The sequence below is a fragment of the Candoia aspera genome, chromosome 1 (genome assembly GCF_035149785.1).
Source record: "Candoia aspera isolate rCanAsp1 chromosome 1, rCanAsp1.hap2, whole genome shotgun sequence".
Taxonomy (NCBI): Eukaryota; Metazoa; Chordata; class Lepidosauria; order Squamata; family Boidae; genus Candoia; species Candoia aspera.
In genome coordinates this window covers 334,700,127-334,722,543 of record NC_086153.1, presented here as the reverse complement: position 1 = coordinate 334,722,543, position 22,417 = coordinate 334,700,127, and the positions used below count along the sequence as shown (strand labels likewise).

General features: G+C 42.3%; 1 protein-coding gene across 9 annotated transcripts in view; it reads left to right on the top strand.

Annotated features, from left to right (window-relative positions):
- Positions 1-22,417, top strand: part of GATAD2A (GATA zinc finger domain containing 2A) — a 91,247-nt gene that overhangs the window by 37,261 nt on the left and 31,569 nt on the right. For 2 of the 9 annotated variants that reach the window (XM_063290820.1, XM_063290818.1), the window contains exons 2-3: positions 13,406-13,480; positions 20,749-20,886. In XM_063290820.1, the coding sequence (XP_063146890.1) occupies positions 20,854-20,886 (33 nt within the window). In that variant the 5' untranslated portion in view covers positions 13,406-13,480; positions 20,749-20,853. Of the gene's footprint in view, positions 1-3,134; positions 3,233-10,444; positions 10,826-13,405; positions 13,481-20,748; positions 20,887-22,417 lie in introns of those variants that run through there. The other 7 variants (XM_063290824.1, XM_063290822.1, XM_063290819.1 and 4 more) reach the window with 6 other exon arrangements.

Below are 22,417 nucleotides of genomic sequence, written 5' to 3'. Positions count from 1 at the left end.
GGGATGAAGACATTGGGAGGATTCAGTAGGGCTGTCTTATGCAAGTGGAAGTAACTACTTATGCAGGACATTTGTGGATCCAGGTCACTCAGACATTTTCCTGGTTGCTGTGTAAATTATTAATCACATATTTTATCCTCACAGTTACCATGAGGTACACAGGAGGCAAGGCAGTGAATTTATAGCTGGGCATAAATAATATGAAGCTGGATCTCTTTGGATTTAACTCAGCACTATAAATGCTATTATCAGCTGGTGCAAAATGCAGCAGCGTGGGCAGTTATGTATGTTTCTAGAAGAGCACAGATTACACCTCTGCTCTGCAAGCTGCATTGGTTACCAGTCTGTTTCCGGGTCCAGTTCAAGGTGCTGGTTTTGATCTTTAAAGCCCGAGATGGCATGGAACCGGGTTATCTGAGGGATCACCTCTCCCAATTACATCTGCCCCCGTCCCACTGGATCCAGTAGAGAGGGCATGCTGTGGGTTCTGTCGGTTAGAGAGCTACATTTGACAGGGCCTAAGTGGCAGGCCTTTTCTGCTGTGGTGCCCACTTTTTGGAGTATTCCCCCCCCCCAAACTGAGGTTGGCTTCATCCCTTTTCACTTTCCAGAAGTCCCTCAAAACCTGGTTGTGCCATCAGGCCTGGGGACCTCAGGGGACTGGTAAAATAATGAGGTGGCTCCATTGTCATTAACCTCTCATCTTTGCCCAAAACTAATTCTCTTTGGAGTTCTCTGGCTTTGTCTTCATTAGCCTCTATTTATTTAAACCATTTATATGCCACTTCTCATAAACAGCATTTTAAGAGTGAGATTTAAAAGCAGTATAATGAAATGACAGTAAGTTAAAACGAATAACATAAAACGTGTACATTAAAATGAATTATGGGGCGGAAAGAAGAAAATAGCTCTCTGCCACCCACAAAGGACAATGCTAGGTGAAAAAAAAAATGACCACGTTAGATTTCTAAACAGCATAATAGTAGGCCTTCAGATATCAAAGAGCAGGCAATGCCATGCAGAAGACCAAATTGTGAATGGCCAAAAGTGATCTCCAGCTTACAGTGCCTACCACAGAGCCTTCCTGGGTGATCGTTATGATTATTCCAGTTCTAATATCTTAGAAAATATTCATCTCTCTAGGTCTAGCATCATAACATCTTAGAGTTGGCAGAGGCACAGAGTCCAACCTTCTACTCATTGCAAGAATCCATACTAAAGCAGTTGCAAGTGGCTTCTATCTCTGCTTAAGCACATCCATTGAAGGGGAATCCTCTACCACTTCTCATGGTGATTGGTCCCACTGTTGACCTGTTCTTGTGGTTAACATGTTTTGTCCTAACATACAGGCAGAATCACTTCTCTGTGACTTAAAACACTTTATTTATTTATTTACTTACTTACTTACTTTTCAAATTTCTGTCACTGCCCATCTCCCCCAAAGGGGGGACTTATTCCAGCCTTTTCAGCCTTCTCAAGGCTAAGCATTCATTCTATCTCCCATCATAGGATTTAGTTGCTAGAATGCAGAACAATGTGCTGCATCTTTGATAGCCTTGGAGGGTATCTCACTGCCCCCTCCCCCCTTCTCAGTTCTTCAGCTTACTAGCACTTGTTTGACAAGACTACCTTCCAAACTGGCATGAAATCTCTAATTCCCTTCTCCATAAGAAGGAAGAGCTACAAGGAGCTGGCTTCTTCTCTACCCCTTGCCCTCATTAGAAGAAACTTCTACTTTAGTTATCAGATGCCTGGGAACTGCAGAACTAAAGGAGGATCCACCCTGACCCATGAAAGTTTGTTCACTGGGTGGCTTCAGACCAATTTTGCTCTTTCATCCCAACCTATCTTGCAGGGTTTTTGTTGTGAAGGAAAAACCAGAAATTGCCATATTAAACTCCCTTGACCTCCTTAAAAAAACACAGGGTGTATATCAAACAAGTACCCCTTATTGATTGTGGTTCCATCTCTGCTTGGATTTTATATTTATTTTCCTATTTGTATTTTTAACTATAACTTAGATGGATATGTTTTTATCATTATTTTATTGTAAACCGCCCAGAGTCCCCCCGTTGGGGGAGATGGGCAGTGACATAAATTTAATTAAAGAAATAAATAAACAAATACAGGGGGACACACTTGGCTCATTGTACAAGCCAAGTAGAGATTCATATACAGGATTTCTTTCGTATTTGCAAGATGAGGAAGCCCCACTTACCTCCAGTTGCTTTAAGCATCTTCTCCTTTTAAGTCAAGCTTACTTGGTTATGTGCAGTCAGGACAACTGAAACAGCTAGAGCAACAGCGGCAGATATTCTTAAAGTCCAGGATTTTGCATTTAACAAATACATAACAAATATCAACACCTGGAATCTTTGGGCAGCTGACTAGGACCCAGTTCATACATACTCTGTCTGGTGGCAAGGTCTGCAGCCATTCTTTTTAAATTTCCCATTAGGTCCCTGCTCAGGTTTTTGTAAAAAAATTAAAATGGGGACTTCTTGCTGCTGTCACAAGATAAACTAGGAGGGCAACCAAACCAAGTAATATATATTCAGTGAGACTCCACAGAAAAGTTTTTACACTGAATTAGCGGCGGTCAAATGCTTGGGGCATATGTGGCTATTTTGTTGTGCCTTTGATGGTCACAGTACATACAGAGAGCACCATCATTTATAATAGACAACTTCTGCATTGTAACCAGAGAATAAGTGTGTGCCTTGTAATACAGAAAGAACAATTCAAAAGATGGCTGGACTTCACTGTCTTAAGAGCTTTGGGAATCCTGGCTGATGGTGAGAGAGCTCAGGAGTGGTAGTTCAGCAACTTAATTAGTTAAAATCCAGTAAGACTAACTGTGCTGATTAATCCTAATTCACTAGAAATTTGCTCCTGTATGTATCCATTGACTTGTTTACTTTGTTCTTGAGGAGAGTCCTCCAAATAGATATTTCCTGGCAAACAGCTTTTTGCTGCCATGTGGTTTAATTAATTATTTTCTTTTCCCCTTATTTATTTATTTGTTCTTCAAATTTCTATCACCGCCCATCTCTCCCAAAAAGGGGACTCTGGGCGGTTCCTTCCTTCCTTTTTTATTTTTTTTATTTGTTTGTTTGTTTGTTTGTTTTTTGCAGTGAGTCAAGTAACTTCTTCTTGGGTCAACTGTTTATAGGATTTAGTGAGAGAAGGGAGAGATCTGGCATTTCAGAATGAAAGCATTTGAATTTGGCAGGTCGGTGATGGTGTTAATGGCCATGAGGAACTTCTGTGTTAGGAGAAAAGAGTGCGGCTTGGTTGACACTATAGGCCTGAAGGAGCGGGTGTGGCTTTTGCTATATTAAGTCCTGGGCTGGTGCCAGCATAGTCTTGCAGTGTCCATTTAAAGGCCTTGTCTCGCGTATTTGATCCAGGCTTGTTTTCTCTAAACCTTGGAATTTTATAGTTTACCCATGTAAAATTTGAATGGTATCACTCTAGCACTTGTGTACTGCTCCCAGGATCAGATAATAATTATAAGCAAGTCTTATGAAATAAGATGATTAAGAAAGAGTTTAGAAAGAATTGTGTATTAAAAGCAAGCAGTTATAGTAGGCAAAATAAAATTTACAGTCCCTGAAGAAGAAATGCTTTTCCCCCAGAAGAGAGAAAGTCTTAACCAACCAGTGAAAGAGCTTCAGGGTACCAACAGCCTCCCAAGCCATGGAGTTCTACAGTTTAGATGTGATTATTGAGAAGGATCCATGTTTTGTCCCCGCAGATTATCTCTCTGCTGCAGTTGGGTCATAGAGGGCCTTTCTTTCAGATGATACAGGGCCAAGCAGGCTGTTAAGGAAGTGATCCCTAAAATTATGCTGAGCCCTTTCGTGTTTTTAGATGAATCGCCAAAGCTTTCAGAGGGCCCTGAAACAAAGTGATAACTGGGGCAGTCCTTGCAGGCTTGGTGCAAGTGATGGGGCTCTCCTGCCAACAATGCTGACTACCATTTGAGTGGTATCGCTTATTAGATGAAGCATCAAACTGGGCTAGGGAGAGCCAGATTGAAATTCACACTCTCAGTGTCACTGGGTGATGCTACGTTAATCTGACTGATTTACCTCCCCAGGCCTTTGTGGTGTAGTGGTCATAGAACAGTCTTCCCCTATGTTGTGATAGTCATATATTTTGGATTATAATGTTCTTAATGGACCAGTCTTAATGGTCAGGAATGTTGGGACTTATACATTCAACACATTAAAAGGGTGTTCTGTTGGCCTTGTACTGTTGAAGCATGGGCTTCAAATCCCTACCTCAGCTATAAAGCGCAGTGGCTTAATTTAGACCAGTCTTTCTCAGCCTTAACAACTTTAAAGTGTGTGGACTGCAACTGCCAGAATCCCCCAGCCAGCATCTTACGTTTTTCTGTTAGTTGTTATTTGGGCATACTGTCCTGAGCTGCATGTCAGGTGGACAGTTTTATACATTGAATGAATGTGTGAGTGAATGAATGAATGAATGAATGAATGAAAGAAACAAGCCTTTCAGGAATGTGATGGTGATGATAATGATGATAGTTTTATTTTATTTATTTATTTATTTTATTTTATTCTTCCTCCTAAAGGAGCTCAGAATGGTCAAAATAGGGTAATAAAAGGGATTTGTCTCCACCATTATCTCAGAATCCGGTTAGGCTCCTGCTAGAATATTATTGGGTGTGCACAGCTGCACTGTATGAATGGTGGACTTTGTAACACATGCTGCATTTGCCACCTGGAAATATTTACTTCCACAGTTTTTTAAAGCTCCTAGTCCCTGGGATTGCCCAAACATATTTGAAAATTATTCTTCACGGTTTCTGTAGCAGTTTAATGAACTTCTAAAAGTTCTTTCTGAAGTCTAACAATGCAAGTGTCAGCAGGAAAAGCACTGTTCTGGTAATGCGCTCTTCTGTTTTCACATTACCATAAAGGGGCTTTGTCCAGGTAAGCACTTCACATGATTTTGTCTTTAATTCATTGTGCCATTAGCAGAAGATGTGGTGCTGAAGGGTCCAATTCATATTTTTATTTATTATAATATCTATATGACATCTATCTTTATCCCAGAACGAAAACCAAAGATTGTCAAAGGAAACAATTTTAAAAGTAGTTGTTACCATCTACTGCCCTATGAGAAGGTCTTTGAAGAGAAAGAGAGGGTGGAAGGAACCCAGCTGACAGGAGAGAAGCCTGCTCAGTTGGATTTTCCTTCTTCATCCCAAAGATCATTGCCCCTAATTATCCTCTGGGGAAGGATCCTGGACGTTTGTTTCTTTTTAAAATGTGCTTTTATTTACAGGTGTCTAACTCATAAGCTGATTTGGGAGATTTGTTATCCTAAAAGGTGGGAAATAGATAGCTATAATCAATAATAAAATCTCACTAACACTACAATATACCAGAACCGTAAGGGATATATAGGAAAAAAAGCTTCCTAAACCAAAAGTTTAGGTACAGGAAATGTTGCCTTTTCTTCTGCTCACATGTTATATCTACTGACCTACTAAACATAAGTTCATCGTTATTAATGGGAAATTCTACACAGGAGAAACTACACAGTTACAAAGGTGCATATGGGAAGGGGAACAGAAAAGAACCAAGAAGGAAACCAAAACCACCAGTTACTCCATGGTTCAAGTCAGGCCAGTCTCTTTCCCAAATATGGTGATGGTACCATCATAACAGTGCAGAAATCCAGAGGACAATCAAGATACAAATAAATAAATACTGTGCTGTTTAATTGATGGGGCCCGGAGCATTCCAACTTTGCCAGATTGGATAGGATACATGTCCAAGTTTAAGGGAGGCAGGTGATTCAAAGGGTTGTGATTATCCTGGGCTGTTCTTAACTCATTACAGATGATCAAATAAGCAGCTCTTCCAATCTGCTGCTTCTGCTAGTGGTATTATTACTATTATTATTATTTGTTAAAAGCTGTACCCCACATTTCTGCTTACCCAAGCTTTCAAGGCAGCTTGCAACAGTTAAAAATACATGACATCAAAATGAATGCATTCAAATCCATTGGCAAAAGAGATAGTAGTGATGTAAATGGGTGCCTGTTAACAGTTGAAGTCAGGCTTCTACTCATTAACTTTAGTAGTTGGTGGTTTATTAAGTTGAATGAATGAATAATTACACATAGGGAATACTCAGTGCACTTCCTGTTTTGTTGAAATTACAAGAGCCTTGGAAAGTGAGCAGGTACTACTATCCCTTATATTGCAGATGAGAAGGGGGCTTAATGATTACACCTTGTGCACATGGCAGAATTGAGGCTTGAATTCTTTTAGCCCTATATGACCAGCTTTCTATTTTAAAGAGATCTGTATCCATTTCTTTATATAATATATAGTCATAAAGTCACGTTTTTTTTAATATCTGAATGAAGTGTTTCAGTAATGGTTGATTTACTTCTGCTGCAGTGAATGAATACAATTAGGTGCCACGTTTAATGCTACTTGCTATATAAGTATCTCTGAACAAGCTAAAGTATTTAAAATGGATGTTGGATTAAGATGATAATGATTCTAATAATAACAGTAACAGAGCTTTGTGGCCTCTTAAAACTAACAAAATTTTCTCATGAGCTTTCAGGGAAAGCTTTAGAATATATGAGGGTTGCAGATTATGTCTGTTTAGCAATAAGGCCCATTGACTGAATGGGGCTAATTTCCATGGAATGGAATGAGTATAGGCTTTCATTTTAATCTGAACTGCTGCGTTAAGACGAATTCTAAGCTTACTCTTGACACTTTTATCAGAAAATGTATTCTACAATTATTTTTGGAACTTCCCAGTTTAAGTGATAATATATCTGGTTCTTGTGTCGCCTGCAAAACAGCTTGCAAAATAACAGTTTTAAAATGAGCAAACAAAAAATTATAGAACATTTGTAGCAAAGGATTTTTTTCTGCAACTGCCCCCCCTCCAACAATTTCCAGTTGGTATCATTGAGGTGGAGGTCCTATGTAAGGGCTGCTAGCACACCACATCAAAAATGTTACAGACTGGACTGTTGACCAGACTCCTTTGGCAGAAGATGCCATGTCCCACCATACCTCTGCCAAAGAAAAGGCTTCCACGTAGCTAGGGCCTTGATATCTGGAGTACAAAAATAAGGATAACCACTAGATGGCAGCAGATGTTACAATGTTTTCTATCTTTTTGCTGCCATCTACTGATTGTCAGAGTTTATGTCATCCTCACGTAGGGAAAGTAATGAATCTAAGCCATTTTGAAACAGATTACTAACAACCAGACTGAAGGAAAACACGAGTTAGCAATAATCCAGCAATTGGCATTCCAGTCGCTAAAGGGCACAAGGAAAGAGCTGGTTGGAGTAACATCCAGGTCTTTATTTATTTATTTACTTATTCAATTTCTGTAGCCGCCCATCTCAGCAAGTGACTCTGGGCGGCTTACAACAATAAAACTATAAAACGGTTAAAACAATTACAATTAAAAATTACAATTAAAAATAAATACAAGATAAATATACATGGCTGCCAAGTAAGCAATGTATGGATGTTAATATAACCAAGAAACAGGACCATTTACACGCTCAGGGCCCCAGGCCTGGGCACATAGCCAGGTCTTCACAGCCTTGTGAAAGGCCAACAGGGTCTGGGACATCCTAATTTCTGGAGGGAGGATGTTCCAGAGGGCAGGTGCTATGGAGGAGAAGGCACGCCTTCTAGTTCCTGCCAACTGACACTCCCTGGCTGATGGGACCTGTAGCATACCCAACCTGCCAGATCGAATTGGATGGGTAGAAACAACTGGGAGAAGACGGTCCCTTAGGTAACCCGGTCCCAAGCCATGAAGGGCTTTAGAGGTGACAACCAGCACCTTGAATTGCACCCGGAAGCACACCAGCAACCAATGCAGCTCACATAGCAGCGGTGTTACATGTGTTGAGTATCCGACTCCACTTACTACCTGGGCAGCTGCATTCTGCACCAGCTGAAGCTTCCGAATGCTCTTCAAGGGCAGCCCCATGTAGACAAATCTATCTTGAGTCCAAAACAGGGGTCTAAGTCAGGTAGACATTTTCATCATTGGCTTGCTTTCCAATTGCAACTTTTATTCCAGAAGCTCTGGCCCTTCACTTTCCACACGGTGGTCTACCTCTGCGCTGTCCACCATGCAAGTCTACTCAGAAGCAACAACAGTAGCCTAAGGTCTTTTCCTGCATCACCATAACTTACGCGATCCTCAGCCTGATGAGGCCCTCTCCTGCAGATTAAGGGGCATTCTGGGATCTTCCTGATCAGAATCCAGGGCCCAGGTTCTGTACAAACAGAAGCCAACTCCTCCCTCCCTGCTATGCTGGGCCTGTATAATTAAAACTTTTAAAAAATATATGGAAAGGGCAGGGTGGGCACAGGCTGCACCCCTGCAACAGAGAACCGGAAGTCTCCTGCAAAGGGTTGCAGACAGACCAGGCAAGAGACTTTTAATATGGAAGTTCATGGTAAACTACTAGCTGAGTCCAAATGAAAAACAGGTCTTTAACTTCCTTAATCAGAAAGTCCTTGAAAACACCTCCAACTTTCTTCTACTAGTGCGTTTCACAGAGAAATTGCAACCTATCATTAAATCTGGATCTAGTCTTTCAAAACAAACAACGAATAAAAGTGATCTGTGTCCGTTGTGGCTGTTTATATCATAAGAAATAGTCCCTCAAAGTAGTAATTTCCAAATTTTGTTTTCCCTTCTAAACCTTTCCCCCTCATTCTACCACTAGAAGCTGTCTGATAGATGTAAAAACAGCTATGTGTTAGCAGCAGTTTTGTGGAAACTCAGGCAGCAGATGTTCCATATTTGGTTGCATAAGCAGAATGGCATTTAGTTCCAGGATCTCCAAGAGGGATATTGCCCTCATGCCCTGCTTTTTGGCTTCCCAAAGACATCAATTGGTCACTGCGAGGAACTGAACATTATACTGTTATATTTTAGTTGGCTGTTGTGTTAGTGTAGTTCAGAAGTAGTCATGTTTTACAGTAGCCTGTTTCTTTATAGCAAATCACAGAGAGAGCTGTCTCCATCACAGCCTGTTTGTGAGGTTTTCTGAGTCATGTAGTTGTTTACTGTGGGGACATGGGACATGGGATGTCAGTCTGATAGGGCAGGAGTGGTCTTTTATCAGTTTTTGTGCAAGGAGACATCCTCATGAAACCTCCATGTTTAGAGGCAGTCGCTTTGAAAATATCAGCTGCCACAGAAATGGCGGGAAAAAGCCTTGTGATTTGTCACAGTCTAGTGTGGCTTTTAGCCTAGCTCTTGTTGGAAATGGGATGCTGCGTGAAATGGTCAAAGGTGTGTTGTTGGGCAAGGGAACTTCTAAGTGCGTTGGAAGATCCCTTCATCTACCGTGTTTCCCATCCTCGGCAACTTTAAGATGTGGGGACCTCAACTCTCAGAATTCCCCAGCCAGCGTACTGGGTGGGGAATTCTGGGAGTTGAAGTCCACACACCTTAAACAAGGTTTAAGGTTGGGAAACACTGAAATAGAAGATGCAGAGCATGTTCACTGAAAAGTCTCTTATTGAGAACATAAGGCCTTTGCCTGGGTGGCTTGGGTAAGAACGTCGGATGAGTTCCAGAGGATGAGCCCTATGTCACCTCTAATTCAGCATTCAGATCTCACAGTAGGTAACGAGATCCATGGATCCGACTGGACAACCAGCAGCCCACGCATCTTCCAGATGACTTGTTTTGAGGCTTCTTGGGGATCATGCTCCCAAAATTCAGCAACTTGCAGAAGCATGATTACTCCCCTTTTTTCAAATGCCATGGATTTCCTTAACATTCCTAAAAAACCTCCCAAATGCCTACAGACACAGCCTGAAAAACACAAGCCTGCCTATTTGCAGAACACCTCCATTTCAGGGCAGTGGTCCTTGGCCGCTGACAATTAAAAAAAAAAATGCAGCTCCAAGTTTTAAACAGAGAAGGAAGAAAAAATGCCAGTGCAGTCCCAAAAAGTTAGATTGCCTGATTTTGTTTTCCCTTGTGCGTAACTTTGTCTCTAACACGTCCCTCATTACTATTTTTTTTCCTTAAACCAGAAAGTTGTAATCTTTGTTCCAAATGATCATTTCAGGAGTCTTCTGTAGCTCGGTCAGTTATTATTTTAGAAGCGACCCTTCATTGTTCAGGGCTGCCTGCTAAATCTCGGTTTCGGGGTCCAGATAGTCCTTCCTCCCTGCTGCTTCTGGAGCACCTACAGGATCCAGTCTGGGCCCGGTTCACTTTTCCTTTCTGCGTTACTGTGCACCTCTTCAGGGCCTTCTCTTCTTTGTGAATCCAGCCTCTTTTAGCACAATCACTTCTCCTCCTCCTCCTCCTCCTCTCTCTCTCTCTCTGGAGTCCTAAGGTCATTCCTGCAACTGCTCCGGAAGCGTAAGCCAGCTTAGAGGGGCAAGAGCCGGCCTCGTTTATTGGCTCCCATAGAGGAGGAAGCGTCTTCCCGGAGTCTCTCTCCCTGACTTTTTTCGGAACGCCCACTGGAAACAGCTTCCAGTCTCTGATGTGACACTTGAATGCATAGATAACCTCGTTGCGTGGTGGGGTATCTTTTTTTCCCTTCTACCACCACCTCGCCACAAGTGGGGAAGGGGGTCTGTTCTGGAGACGACCGAGCACCGAGAGCCTCCTTCTCTTGGCCGCTAAGCCTTCGGAGGAGGAGGTCGTTCGCGGCTCTTTGCGTGAGAAGTTGACTCGGAGTTCGCCAGGCTTCCCTGCCGGGGAAGAGGAGGAGGGGAAGCTACAAAGTGGGGCAGGGCCCTGAGCCTCCACTCAGCTGGTAATTTCCTCTCCGTAAGCAACGTATGGGTCAGAAGAAGGAAGGGAGCTGGGGTAGCAAAATGTTGAGTCTTGCAGAAGACACCTCTTTGTCATCTTGGATTCCCAAGGGTCTTTTTGAAAGAAACAGTATTAAGATTCCCAACTCACGCTTCATACTCTTTCAGGGCATTGTTTTCTGTACAGTGTCCTCGGTTTTGCTGTCTTTGCTCTGGGGTGGGAGGAAAGAGCTGGGCGTTTCAACTTTTGTTTTAAAATCTTTTCCTCTCTCTGCTGTCTCTATGTGTAAGTAATACTGTAAAGCCCTGTCTTAAGAGACTCTGATTTTGGATTTAATAGGGAAAGTGGACATAGGGTATTAATAAAGCGTACGATTGCTAAAAAAAGATTTTTTTTCTCTCGCCGATTTCTGTGGGGCAGCTTCCTCCATTTAAATTTATTTGGCTTCTACTGTAATTTATTGTGTGTTGCATGAGGCTGGTGGGGCAGCAGAAAAGGTTTGCCGAAGCGAGTGAAAACCCTGCCCCACCCCAAGCTTCTGAGATCTCAGCATGCATTCGCTTCTACCTAGGGTTTTTCAAGCCTATCACTGGAACCTGGAAAAGCAGGTATTTGGGTTCCTGTTAAAAATGAAATTCACAGGCTATTGAATTCAGCACCCCGTGCTAACTTCTGTGATGCAGCTGTATATGCTGCTTTAAAGATGGGCAAGTAGGATTACTTGATTGGAAAGTGCCCATCATTTTTAGGAAAAGCTGATGTGGCATGGATGTACATTTTCCAGGGTCTTTTATTTTTAGTATGTGTTAGGGGTGGGGGTAATGGAGACAGCTGTCCTGAGCCCCATATATGGAAGGGGTTCCATAGAAAGTTTGACTCAATCTTTGAATTGGATTGATGGATCCTTTTTTAATTATTATTATTATTCAAGGCAAGCAAACAACAGTAATCGACTAAAATTAAATCTCGGGAGTTTTTTTAGTATTTTGGGTTTCCCCACACATTCCCCTTTACTAAGCCGCTGAATTAAATGGACAAAAGAAAATAGAAGAGGAATGAGGAATTACATAAAAAGCAAGGAAAAGGGTGCACGCTTTTTCATATGCACTGACTGATCCGTCATAAGGTCTCCTCGAGCATTCCACGACTGAGTGCCCTCCAGAGGTCTTGGGACCACAATTCCCAGAATTCTAAGCTGGAATGGGGGGCACCAAGGTGTCCCCAAGTATGGGGGCTTCACTTTCCAGCCAGGATAGTGGTGTTTGAGAATTCTGACAATTGATATTGACACATGTGGATTATACCAAGGTTGAAGAAGGCATTTTTAGAGTCTTAGGACCTTTCCTGTCTTTTCCTCCAAGATGCCAGGGATTAAATTTGGGGTCTTCAGCCTGCAAAGCCTCTGTTCTGCCACTGAGCCATAACATAACAGGGAGAGAGTCTATCCTGTGTGGCATTAACTTAAGTAATACTCTAGATACACGGTGAAATGGGTTAGGGGATGCTCTTTTGTACTTAAGAGAATTGGAATTTTTCTGTGTAACTCATAGTAACACTAATATTGGGACAAGTACATTTTAAATGTGTAAGAGTGTTCTGACTAGCAAGGCGACCCTCTGAACAACTTCACCAGGTGGGCCCTGCGTAATTCCCAGGTTGCCAACCCAGAGCAGCTGCGGATGGACGAACTGCTAGCCTTTGGCTACTTAGGGTGAGGCCAGGCTGCCATTTCAAACCCTGGGCTTTCTAGCTCATCCTCTTAAATGTTCCCCTGTACCTGCTTTTCAAGAGCTGCATGTTTTGGATTTCCCTTGGGCATGGTACTAAGCCAGTGTTCAAAAAAAACCCCATTCCCAATAGGACTTCAAATAACTCCTTGTCTTTCCCTGACATGTTTCAAACTGCTTATGAAAGAAAAGGGACTGTGGCTGGGCCTTACTTGAATCTGTATTCCCAGAATCTAGACAGCCACTGTCAGAGAAGATAACTCTAGGCAAGATCCATCTGAACAAAAATTCACAGCAGATACTCTTCTAATCGTAGTTCTGGGACAAAATGACACATTCGGAATACAGTAGGTTCAACTCCAGTTCCTCCAGTTAAAGCATGTCAGATAGCCAGGAAGGACTGCTGGCAGATGGAATATAGTGATGGGCTTGATGATGCAATGGCTTGACTAACCAAGCATCTTCATGAATTGCAAGAGGAAACCCCCTGCAGTTTTAAATGGGGTAATGTGAGGCTTCTGTTTGGGGGAAGTGAAACCCAGTTCCTTTAAAGAGTTAAAGCTGTGTAGTTTGGGATCTATGCCAGTGAATCCGTAGATAATTTTTTCAACCATTGGATTTTAAGTAGGCAATCCAGGGGTGGGGGGAAACATTAAAAAAAAACACTATTATTGATCCCCAGAGGTTGAAACTATGCAGTAAAAATGATATTCCAGTCTGCAGTGAATTAGTTTCAACTCAGATAGCTTGTACTTTATTTCTGCTTTTGTATCATCACTCTAGCCACTTGCTATCATGGCACCAGGGCATCCAAAATTCATGTAACTTCAAAACCCTCTTTGTCTTCTTGGTAGGCTCCTTGCTTTTGGATCACCCTGCCAAAAGAACTACACAGTCCTTTCTTCAGAACTCATGAACGTCCGGAGCAGGTAGGTACTTCTTCCATATTTTTTTTTCTCAAAAACCTTTTGGGGCATATATAGCCAGTTGCTTTAATGGCAGTTAAACTGGAATCTCCCGCATTCAAAGACAATCTAGTTTTCAGTGCCAGTTGGTGGTGGTAAATGAAAAAAAGGCATTGCTCTCACATTGTGTTTTGAGCACTCACCAGAAACATTTGCCTTCTTGTAGCAGACAGCAAGATGAAGGCCTTAAATGGCCCTGTGTGTTACTCAGGTAGGCTACCCTTAGGTTATATTAGCAGCTCACCTTGGAGCATCCAAAATTCATGGGGAGATGGTTCCTGCTTTTCAAGGAACCCCAAGTACTGCATTTGATTTGCCAGGTCCCACACCCCTTGCTTCTCTGTAGTCCCCTTTCCCTGCATGATGAAATGTGTGGCTAAGTGAAACTGCGCTAGAACTTAAGTTGTTGACAGTGACTGACCTACACTATTCTCAGAAATGCCAACTCTGCCAGTGACGCCCAGATTCTCTCATTGCTAAAAACCATAATTGACACTAGGGTTATGTGATTCATCATCCTATCCACTGATATACCAGCACAACTGGGGTTGAAACATTTCCCTTGTTGGATGCTGCCTTAATTCCAAAGTGAAGGTTTTTATGTAAACATGGTTTAAGGGTGCTGGATGGGTCTGCGGAGTTAAGTAGAGCTACGGGCAATCTTGGCCTTTCTCAACCTGGTAACCCTTGCTTGCGTTGGGATTACAGCTCCCAGAATTCCCAGCCAACTTATTTATTCAGTGCTTTAGAGTATCCCGAAATCTTCACGTTTCTGGGTGCTGCTTTATTTTGTTTAGCTTTGCATCCTGAAGGCATGGAATGGGTAATGTAGACGTCACCTGGCAACTATATTTTAATGCAGTGTTAAGTTTAACTTGCTCCTCCTTCATCAAGGCTGAGTCCTAACAATAGGAATGCTTCCAGGTGGGACTTAATTATGGAAGTTTATAAGAATATAAATTAATTTGTTAATGGTATGATTAGCTACCAGCAGCATGCTTCCCAGGGTCTTTGTTGCTTGAAGCCTGATATCCTTACCACTTTGTAAATCTTTTCAAACTTTGTTTATGATCTCAGGGTCTCCAGTTTCTCCAGGGGCAGGGGAGTTTGCTAAGGCTTTGTGTTAGGTTCGAGAAAGTTTGGAAACTGAACTGATTTCACAGACCAGTTTCAAGATTCAGTGCAGCAGGAATAAACTTATTTCCATGTGAACCTAGGGAAGAAGAGAACAGGATATGCACCTGCAGACACACTGCAGAACTTCAGAAGTGCTTGGACCACACACATTCCCCTAAAGTGTTGTGGCAAAGATGAGAGATGGGGCAGGGTTGATCCAGAATGCCTTTTTGTTGTTGTTGAGTAGGCTAATCACAATTTGCAGATTTCTATTCTCTAACCTTACCCAAAAGGATTGTTGTTGCAAAAAAATAAAATGGACTAATTCTAATTTCAGCTCAGTGTCAGAGAGAAGGCCAAGATAAAAGTCATAGTACACTAGTAGGTTATGACAGCATCTCAAAGGCAATCCTGGGGTCTCTTAAACTTCTTGGCTTCAAAGTTGACTAAATTGACAACCATTGGCGGGGAATGCGGGGTGCTTGGCTGAGATTACTGGATTAAAGCACTCATGGTCAAGATTGCTGGTGTTTTGTTGGCATGGTTAGGAGACCAGTGCAATCTAGCCTAAACCAGTTGGTGGATGGCAATGGCATGTCCCCTTTGGAGTACAACGGTGTTCTAATTGCTTGGGTGTTCTTGCTGCAGAGCAAACTTTGGTCTGTGGAGTTCCTGCTAATCTTGCCTCATAGGGAGATGATTGTCAGAGCAGGGTGTCAGTCAATAGTCTTGACCCTCTCTGGGGGTGGATTGTAGCCGGAGTAAAGTTAGGTGGCTTATTTAGGCTGGAGCTGAACAAAAAAAGTATTCTCTGCCTTGCTTGCCTGGCTGGAAGAAACTGAAGCTTTTGGTATGTTGTTACGGTCAGTGGTCCTCTTCTCCCTCTCTGGACAGCATTACAGTATAATTGCTGGTAGGGAGTCAAGGCAAGTTGAGGGTAAGGAATAGCCAAGAATCAGAGGAAGCGCTTAAGCTGCTGGGCTCATTTGGAGAATATGATGCCACAGAGTTTGGTGATGACTTTGTTTAGAGGGCTTTCATTGGGAGTAGACCTTTCTTCCAGCTATAAAGTATTTCAGTCAGTATAGACTTCCTAAAGCAGACTGCAAATTAGGTTTTACAGAGAAATCAGTGCAAGAGAAAAGTTCTTCTTGGTATTATCCCTTGATGGCTAAACAGAGCCTCCATGCTGCCAAGCAGTGCTGTAATTAGCTGCTGAGGAACAACAGAAAGAGAGAAAGCTGTTAGTTTCATCAACTGCTTATGGGCCTCTTAGAAACCCCCACTTTAGGAATCAGGCTGCTGGGCTAAAGAATCCCCCTGAGCTAGGCTGAAACAGTAGCTGTAGTTCATCAAGTTGTGGGATCCATTCTCTCAAAAGTATTGTAGGTGAATCAGACCATTGGAAAAAGCTGTAATGTGATTTATTTACCTCAGCATGGCATGTTACATGAATGTGAGATTTCTTAACTTGTCATCTTAAACCACTGTTTCTCAACCTCAGCATGACTGGCTGGGGAATTCTGGGAGTTGAAGTCCACACAGCTTAAAGTTGCCGAGGTTGAGAAACACTGCCTTAAGCCTTGGTTACATGAATTACAGTGGCCCTTGTATTAGGAAAAACAGAGGCTGATAATAACATGTTACCTTACAGTGGAGTAGGACATAGGCATAGCCGACGTCCACACATTGTACTTCCAAGTGGTTTCAACACACTTCCCCCCATCTTTCCATTTTGACTGATGAAGGTGAGGGCACGATTACAATGCTGTTGCATCCACAAATATTGCATCTCTCAGTAGGATTGACTCATAGTCATATGTGGGGGTGAGATGGGGCTAGGAAGGTGTTGAGCTGTGGCTGAGAAAAAATTTAACAGGAAGAAATGGAAAGTTCTGTATCTGGATGAGGAAAATGTGAGGTACCGAAGTATAGGATGGGGGAGACCTGGCTTGGTTTGGTAGTGGTACGTTTGAGAGGGATCTGGGTGTCCTTGTCTACTACAAATTAAACGTGAGCCAGCAGTGTGGTGCGACTGCTAAAAAAGGCAAATGCTGTTGGGGTGCATCAACAAGAGCATAGAGTCCAAATCATGGAAATAATTGTCCCCTCCTACTCTGCCATGGTCAGACCTGGTTTGGAGATGTGTATCCAGTTCTGGGCACCATCATTCAAAGAGGACAGTGAAAAATTGGAGCCAGTTCGGAGGAGGGCTACCAAAATGGTGAAAGGCTGGAGATGAAGCCCAATGAGGGATGGTTAAAGGGTCTGGGTATTAGCCTACAAAAAAGACAACTGGGAAATAAAATAGTAGTCGTCAGTTATCTGAAAGATTCTCACGGGAGGAGATTCAGGCAAGACATCTAAAAAAACTCCCTGACTGTGCAAGCTAGCAGCCAGTGGAACAGACTGCCACATGACACAGTGAGTTCTCCTTTGCCTGAGGTCTTCTTCAAACAGAGGCTGGATGGTCATCTGTCAGAGATGCTGTAGTGCAGTGTTTCTCAACCTTGGCAGCTCAAGGATGTGTGGACTTCAACTCCCAGGATTCCCCAGCCAGGAACTCCAAACATCTTCGAGCTGCTACGGTTGAGAAATGCTGCTGTAGTGGATCCTGCCTTGAGCAGGAGGTCGGACTAGATGACCTCTGAAGTATCTTCCAGTTGTTATTCTGTGAGGTTGTTCGGAGTCAGAAACAGTGCCCTGAGTCTTCAGCAGAGGGGGTTAGTGATACTGGCCCACCATTACACCTGCATCTTGTATAGAAGTTCCAACAGATAAAGTAGCTTTTTAACAGAAAGATGCCATACATATTGGCATACTTTTTATTTTAGTTGTTAATTTGTAATTGTTTATTGCTGTTTGTGTGAGCTGCCCAGAGCAACGTATATGAGATGAGAGGCAATATAAATTGAATAAATAAATAACTGCACCTGTTGACTTTCTGCCTACCATAGATCTTTCATATGGTGCTGTTCTTCAAGGAAAAGGGTGCCCCCAAACACTGCTTCTTGTTTTGCCTTCAGTACCTAACTTTGGGAAGATTAGCTTTATCTGGCTTACGTGGGGGTCAGCTGAGCTATTTCCCAGCCACCTATCTTCCACACACACACACACCCCAGACGAGGCAGGTGATGGCTCTCGTCTCCCTTCACCTAGCATGTCTCTGCTGTTAGAATAATGATGGGAGTTGTAGTTCAGCTCTAGAGGATGTCTAGCGCAGTGTTTCTCAGCCTTGGCAGCTTGAAGATGTGTGGACTTCAACTCCCAGAATTCCCCAGCCAGTTGAAATCCACACATCTTCCAAGCTGCCGAGGTTGAGAAACACTGCTCTAAAGACATTCAGGTTATGACCCAAAAATTGAAGTGGGGAGGGGGCAGACTGGAGCAGGCATGGCTTTCAGTGGTTGAAGTTGCTGAAGAGTGGCTAATCTGCACCTTTTATGGGGCGGGGAGGAATGTGGGAATTGGCAGGTACTGTGGGGTGATTTTATTGGCTCTAGATCTCTGTTCAACATACCTGACACAAACCTAATCCATTTCCACCGTTTGCTTCCCCTGCTAAGAAAACCTGGTTTTATTAACATTAAATGTTCCACAATTTTTATTTTTAAATAGAAAATTTAAAAGTCTGGGGTTTTTTCCCTGTATTCTTTACCTTGCTTTGTATTTTTTTTCCAATTCAGTGCTTTTCATTAAGTTTAAGCTTTAAAACCATGTTTAAAAAAAAAAAAAAACTTCTAAAAATCTTTTAACTGTTGCTCTGTATATTTCCCCCTCCTTTCTTGCAAGCAAATTACAATGTCTCATAAACTATCCAGCTTTGGGATTTTTTCTTAGATGCTGAAGTGTGAAGATTCAGCATGCTGAAGTGTGTGACTGACAGTGAAAGGAAGTGTGGCAAGCAAGGGGTTAAGGTCTGCCATTTTGTTATGTAACACCCTTAATGGACATATCAGTGAATGGCATGAAGATGGCAGGACTTAACCCTTTACAGGCTGCAGCCAAGGCCTTTCAGCCAGCCAAGCCTGTGAGTTGTTGGGGGACTGAGTTTTTTTTTAATTTCCAAGAAAAAACTTGATTTTTTTTTCTTTCAAAGGCTGCACATCCTTGTCTCCACCCCTTTTTCATCTATCATTACTGCTACTATTATTATAATAATTATTAAAACTTGTTTGAGTAAATGAAATTAAACTTCCTTTAAGAAATCTGACTGGCAGTAACAGACATCCATAAATCAAGGGAGAAGGTTTTTAATAAAGGTTTTTTTTGGGGGGGGGGGACTTAAATAGGCTAATGCCAGAAATGCAATGTTTAGGAAAGCAAAGATACACATGAGTTGAAGAGAGGGGGAAAAAAAGCTTTTAAGTACTACTTCTGCAGTTTATCAGCAGTTTGAGATGTGGAAGAATAGTTAGGATTTAGTAAACTGAGGATTTTCTGGCCAGTGTTACTGGCAGCTGAAGGTTTTATTTTACTGATTGCCCTTATTAAAGCAAGTTTCAAGTTGGTATTCCCTCAGTACTTCCTGCATGCTTGTATTGTACCCTGATGTGGTAAATATAAGTCACTTTCAGCTATCCAGCCTTCAGCTCATTTGAGAAAGCCTTTGTGAATATCCATGAGGATTCAAGAGAGTAGATACCAACTCTTTGTGGCTATTCAAAGGAAAGATATATTTTACTCTTTAAGTTTAAAAAAAAAGCTAATGTGTGTGTGTGTGTGTGTGTGTAGGGCTTATTGTTTATCTCATCCTATCTCTTCAAGAAACCTTTATCTCTGTTCCCATGCGACAATATAGAAGGACTATAGGCCAGTGGGAACAGAGCATGCACTTTGAAAGAAGAAACCCTGGGTGCATTCACTAGCATTTCCACTGAAAAGGGGTTCTGGTAGCCCACTGAAGGCAAGGCTGATCTTTGCTCAGCCCCTTGGAGATCAGTATCCTATCTGAGTAGTTAAGGATACAGATAATCTCTACACAGTGTAAGGCAGTGGAGAAGGTGCTGGACACGGAGATCTAGGTTCTAGCCCCCTTCAGCCCCAGGAGCTCATTGGCTGATTTTGGCCAGTCCCTCCCTCTCAGTCCAAGAGCCAATCAGGGGTAGTGGGGAAGAATGATGGGAGTTGTAGTTCAGCTCTAGAAAATGTCTGGAGCGGTGTTTCTCAACCTTGACAGCTTGAAGATGTGTGGATAATAATAGGTGCTGGACTAGGAGAGGGGAGACCCCAGTTCTAGTCCCACTCAGCCACAGAAGCACCCTGGGGGACTTTGGGCCAGTGCCTCTCTCTCAGCCCAACCTGTCTCGCGGGGTAGGAAAAAATGGGAGAGAACATTACTGAACTCCTGAAAGGCAGGATATACATCTACAAATAATAGTATATGGCCACTTCCTGTGGTAAACATTTATCTAACATATTTGGTGGGTGTTTTCCACACCTGTGTAGCCTTCAGATATGTGAGACTGCAATTCCTAACAACTCCAAGCTAGATGCATTTCCACGAGTACAAAACTGGGATAAAACGGATTAATTAAAAACATAAAGAATAAAACAGATACTGAATACTGAACAGAATATCTTCATACATGGTAATTGTTGAAAGGTCACAACTGTGGTTGGATTTCCCAGGTTACACAGACAGCTCAAAACCCTTTTGAAAAATATGTTTGTTTGTTTGGGATATAAGCCGCTGATTACTCGTTCCCAGGGAGGTACCAGAGATGTCCTAATTCAGTTCTTGGTAATTTCATCTGAAAAACATCTAGATAGCAAGAGATGGGAAGCAACCTATCAGGAGAAAATCTGACATTTCTGGGCCAGATGGACGAAGAAGGGTGAGGTGGTACATAACTCAGTATTGGCTAAAAACAAATGATACCCTCTTCCGTATCATTTTAGACCATTTCTTTGTCATTCTTGTTGAATGCAGATCAGAGTGATAGATGAAAATCTGTGGGATAAATGAGATTTCTTTAACTGGGTGACAAACCTTCCTTTTGACACAGTTACGGAGTCCACTCTGTGAAACGTGGGCGTACGCCTGATTCTTTCCTTGTGTCTTAAAATGGAACTCATTTCTACTTTTTTTTTCCTTCCTATAACTTTCCCTACAGTGGCGAAAGAAAGCAGTAATTGCCCAACAAGCTCCCTTTTCTCTGCCTGTCTTCAAGCAGGAGGTGGTTCAGTCAATATGTGATAAAATTCTGTCACAGATATCCATGCTGGAAAAGACACTGCCTGAATTATCCCAGGTTGGTCTTCTTTTCTTTAAGGGAGAGGGATGGACTGAAACACATCTGGGGGCTGCCAGTTCAAATATGCCTTTCCAGTCTTTGAGCACAGAGTAAACGGTCTGTGATAGGTTGTTTCCATGCATAACCTTGTAAGGAAAGAAAATAATAAAATAATAAAATGTTAAAAGCAGCACTGTAAGACAGAAATCCTAAAACTCAGTCTGTTGCCTGTGGTTGAGATTTCCCTCCAGGTAATTTGGTGAAAAGCTTTACAAAAGCTGTGGATTTCTTTCTGTCCTAGCCAATACAAAAATAACTAGTATATGTAAATTGCCCACTTATGGACTAATGATCTTTTAAGATGGGCAAATCAACAAACAGAAATGGGAATTATTTGGAGTACTACCTGTCTTTCAAGCCAAATAAGACATTTTATGTCCTTTATGATTGGGTTGGGAGGACATTTGGCCACATCCTGTTGTCTAGGCTGGCTAGAGATTGCTTGAGGATAACCAAGCAAAAAAAGATAACAATTTCCCAGTATCACAAATAACTGGCGTTGTGTGCGCACGCACACTCTTGTGTTGCAAGTGGGCTACTAACTTCCGTGCATTTACATGCAAGATGAGTCACCGACCTTAAGGGTAACTTATTCACCACCAGCCTGGTCTTTTGCAATGGATGATATCAACAAGTGGTGATGAGACAGAAGAAGTTGCAGCAGAAAGCCTTCTGGCTCTGCTGATGGATGTGCTGGCCCACACAGAGCAGGTCTCCCAAGCTGGGCTTCAATAATCCATAGCCAGCTGTGGCTAAGGATTCTGGGAGTTGGAGTAGACTATATTGAGAGGACCAGATTGTGGGTCACTAACATAAGAGCAGTGTCCACTGGCTTGTGGCCTCAGGGAAAGGTGAAGTGTTTACAGGTGGCATACAAATTACTGTAATAAGGAAATAAGGAACTGTGCTAAGCAGATATCTAAGATGAGGGTAATAAACTGCTGGTTTCACTGTGTCTCAGGGGTATTGTTCCTATATGAAAGCTCTCTTTTCCCCAAGGTGAACGTGGGGTAAGGCTGGGTGCACAGCATTATACTGGGATGCTTTCCTTTGTTGCTGATTCTAGTGTAATGGAAACCGATAGAACAGCTGAGATGTACAAGATGAAAACTTTGATAGAACATCAGTGCTGCCTACATAGAAGGTTAAGAGGATCCCTTAGTACGGTAGAGGGAGGATCAGTAGTTAGGAGTCATTGCAGTCTCTTTCTTGTTGCTGGGAAAATGCCCTTCACTTCATGCTCTGTGCAAAATATGCCCCAATTTTAAAAGAAGAAATTGGTTGATTTGCTAGCTAGGAATTCAGAGGGAATTGGGTCTCTGTTGAGCCATCCTTAATTTTGTTCTGAATTTGATTGTTGGTCTCTTATCTTCAACTTGCTTCCAGTAACTTCCATGGGGGTCTTGTTGCAAGAGTTTTACCTATCTTTTTACATCCAAGCATTTTCTGTCATCCTTGGTTGCAAATTTATTCATGCAAAATGAGAATG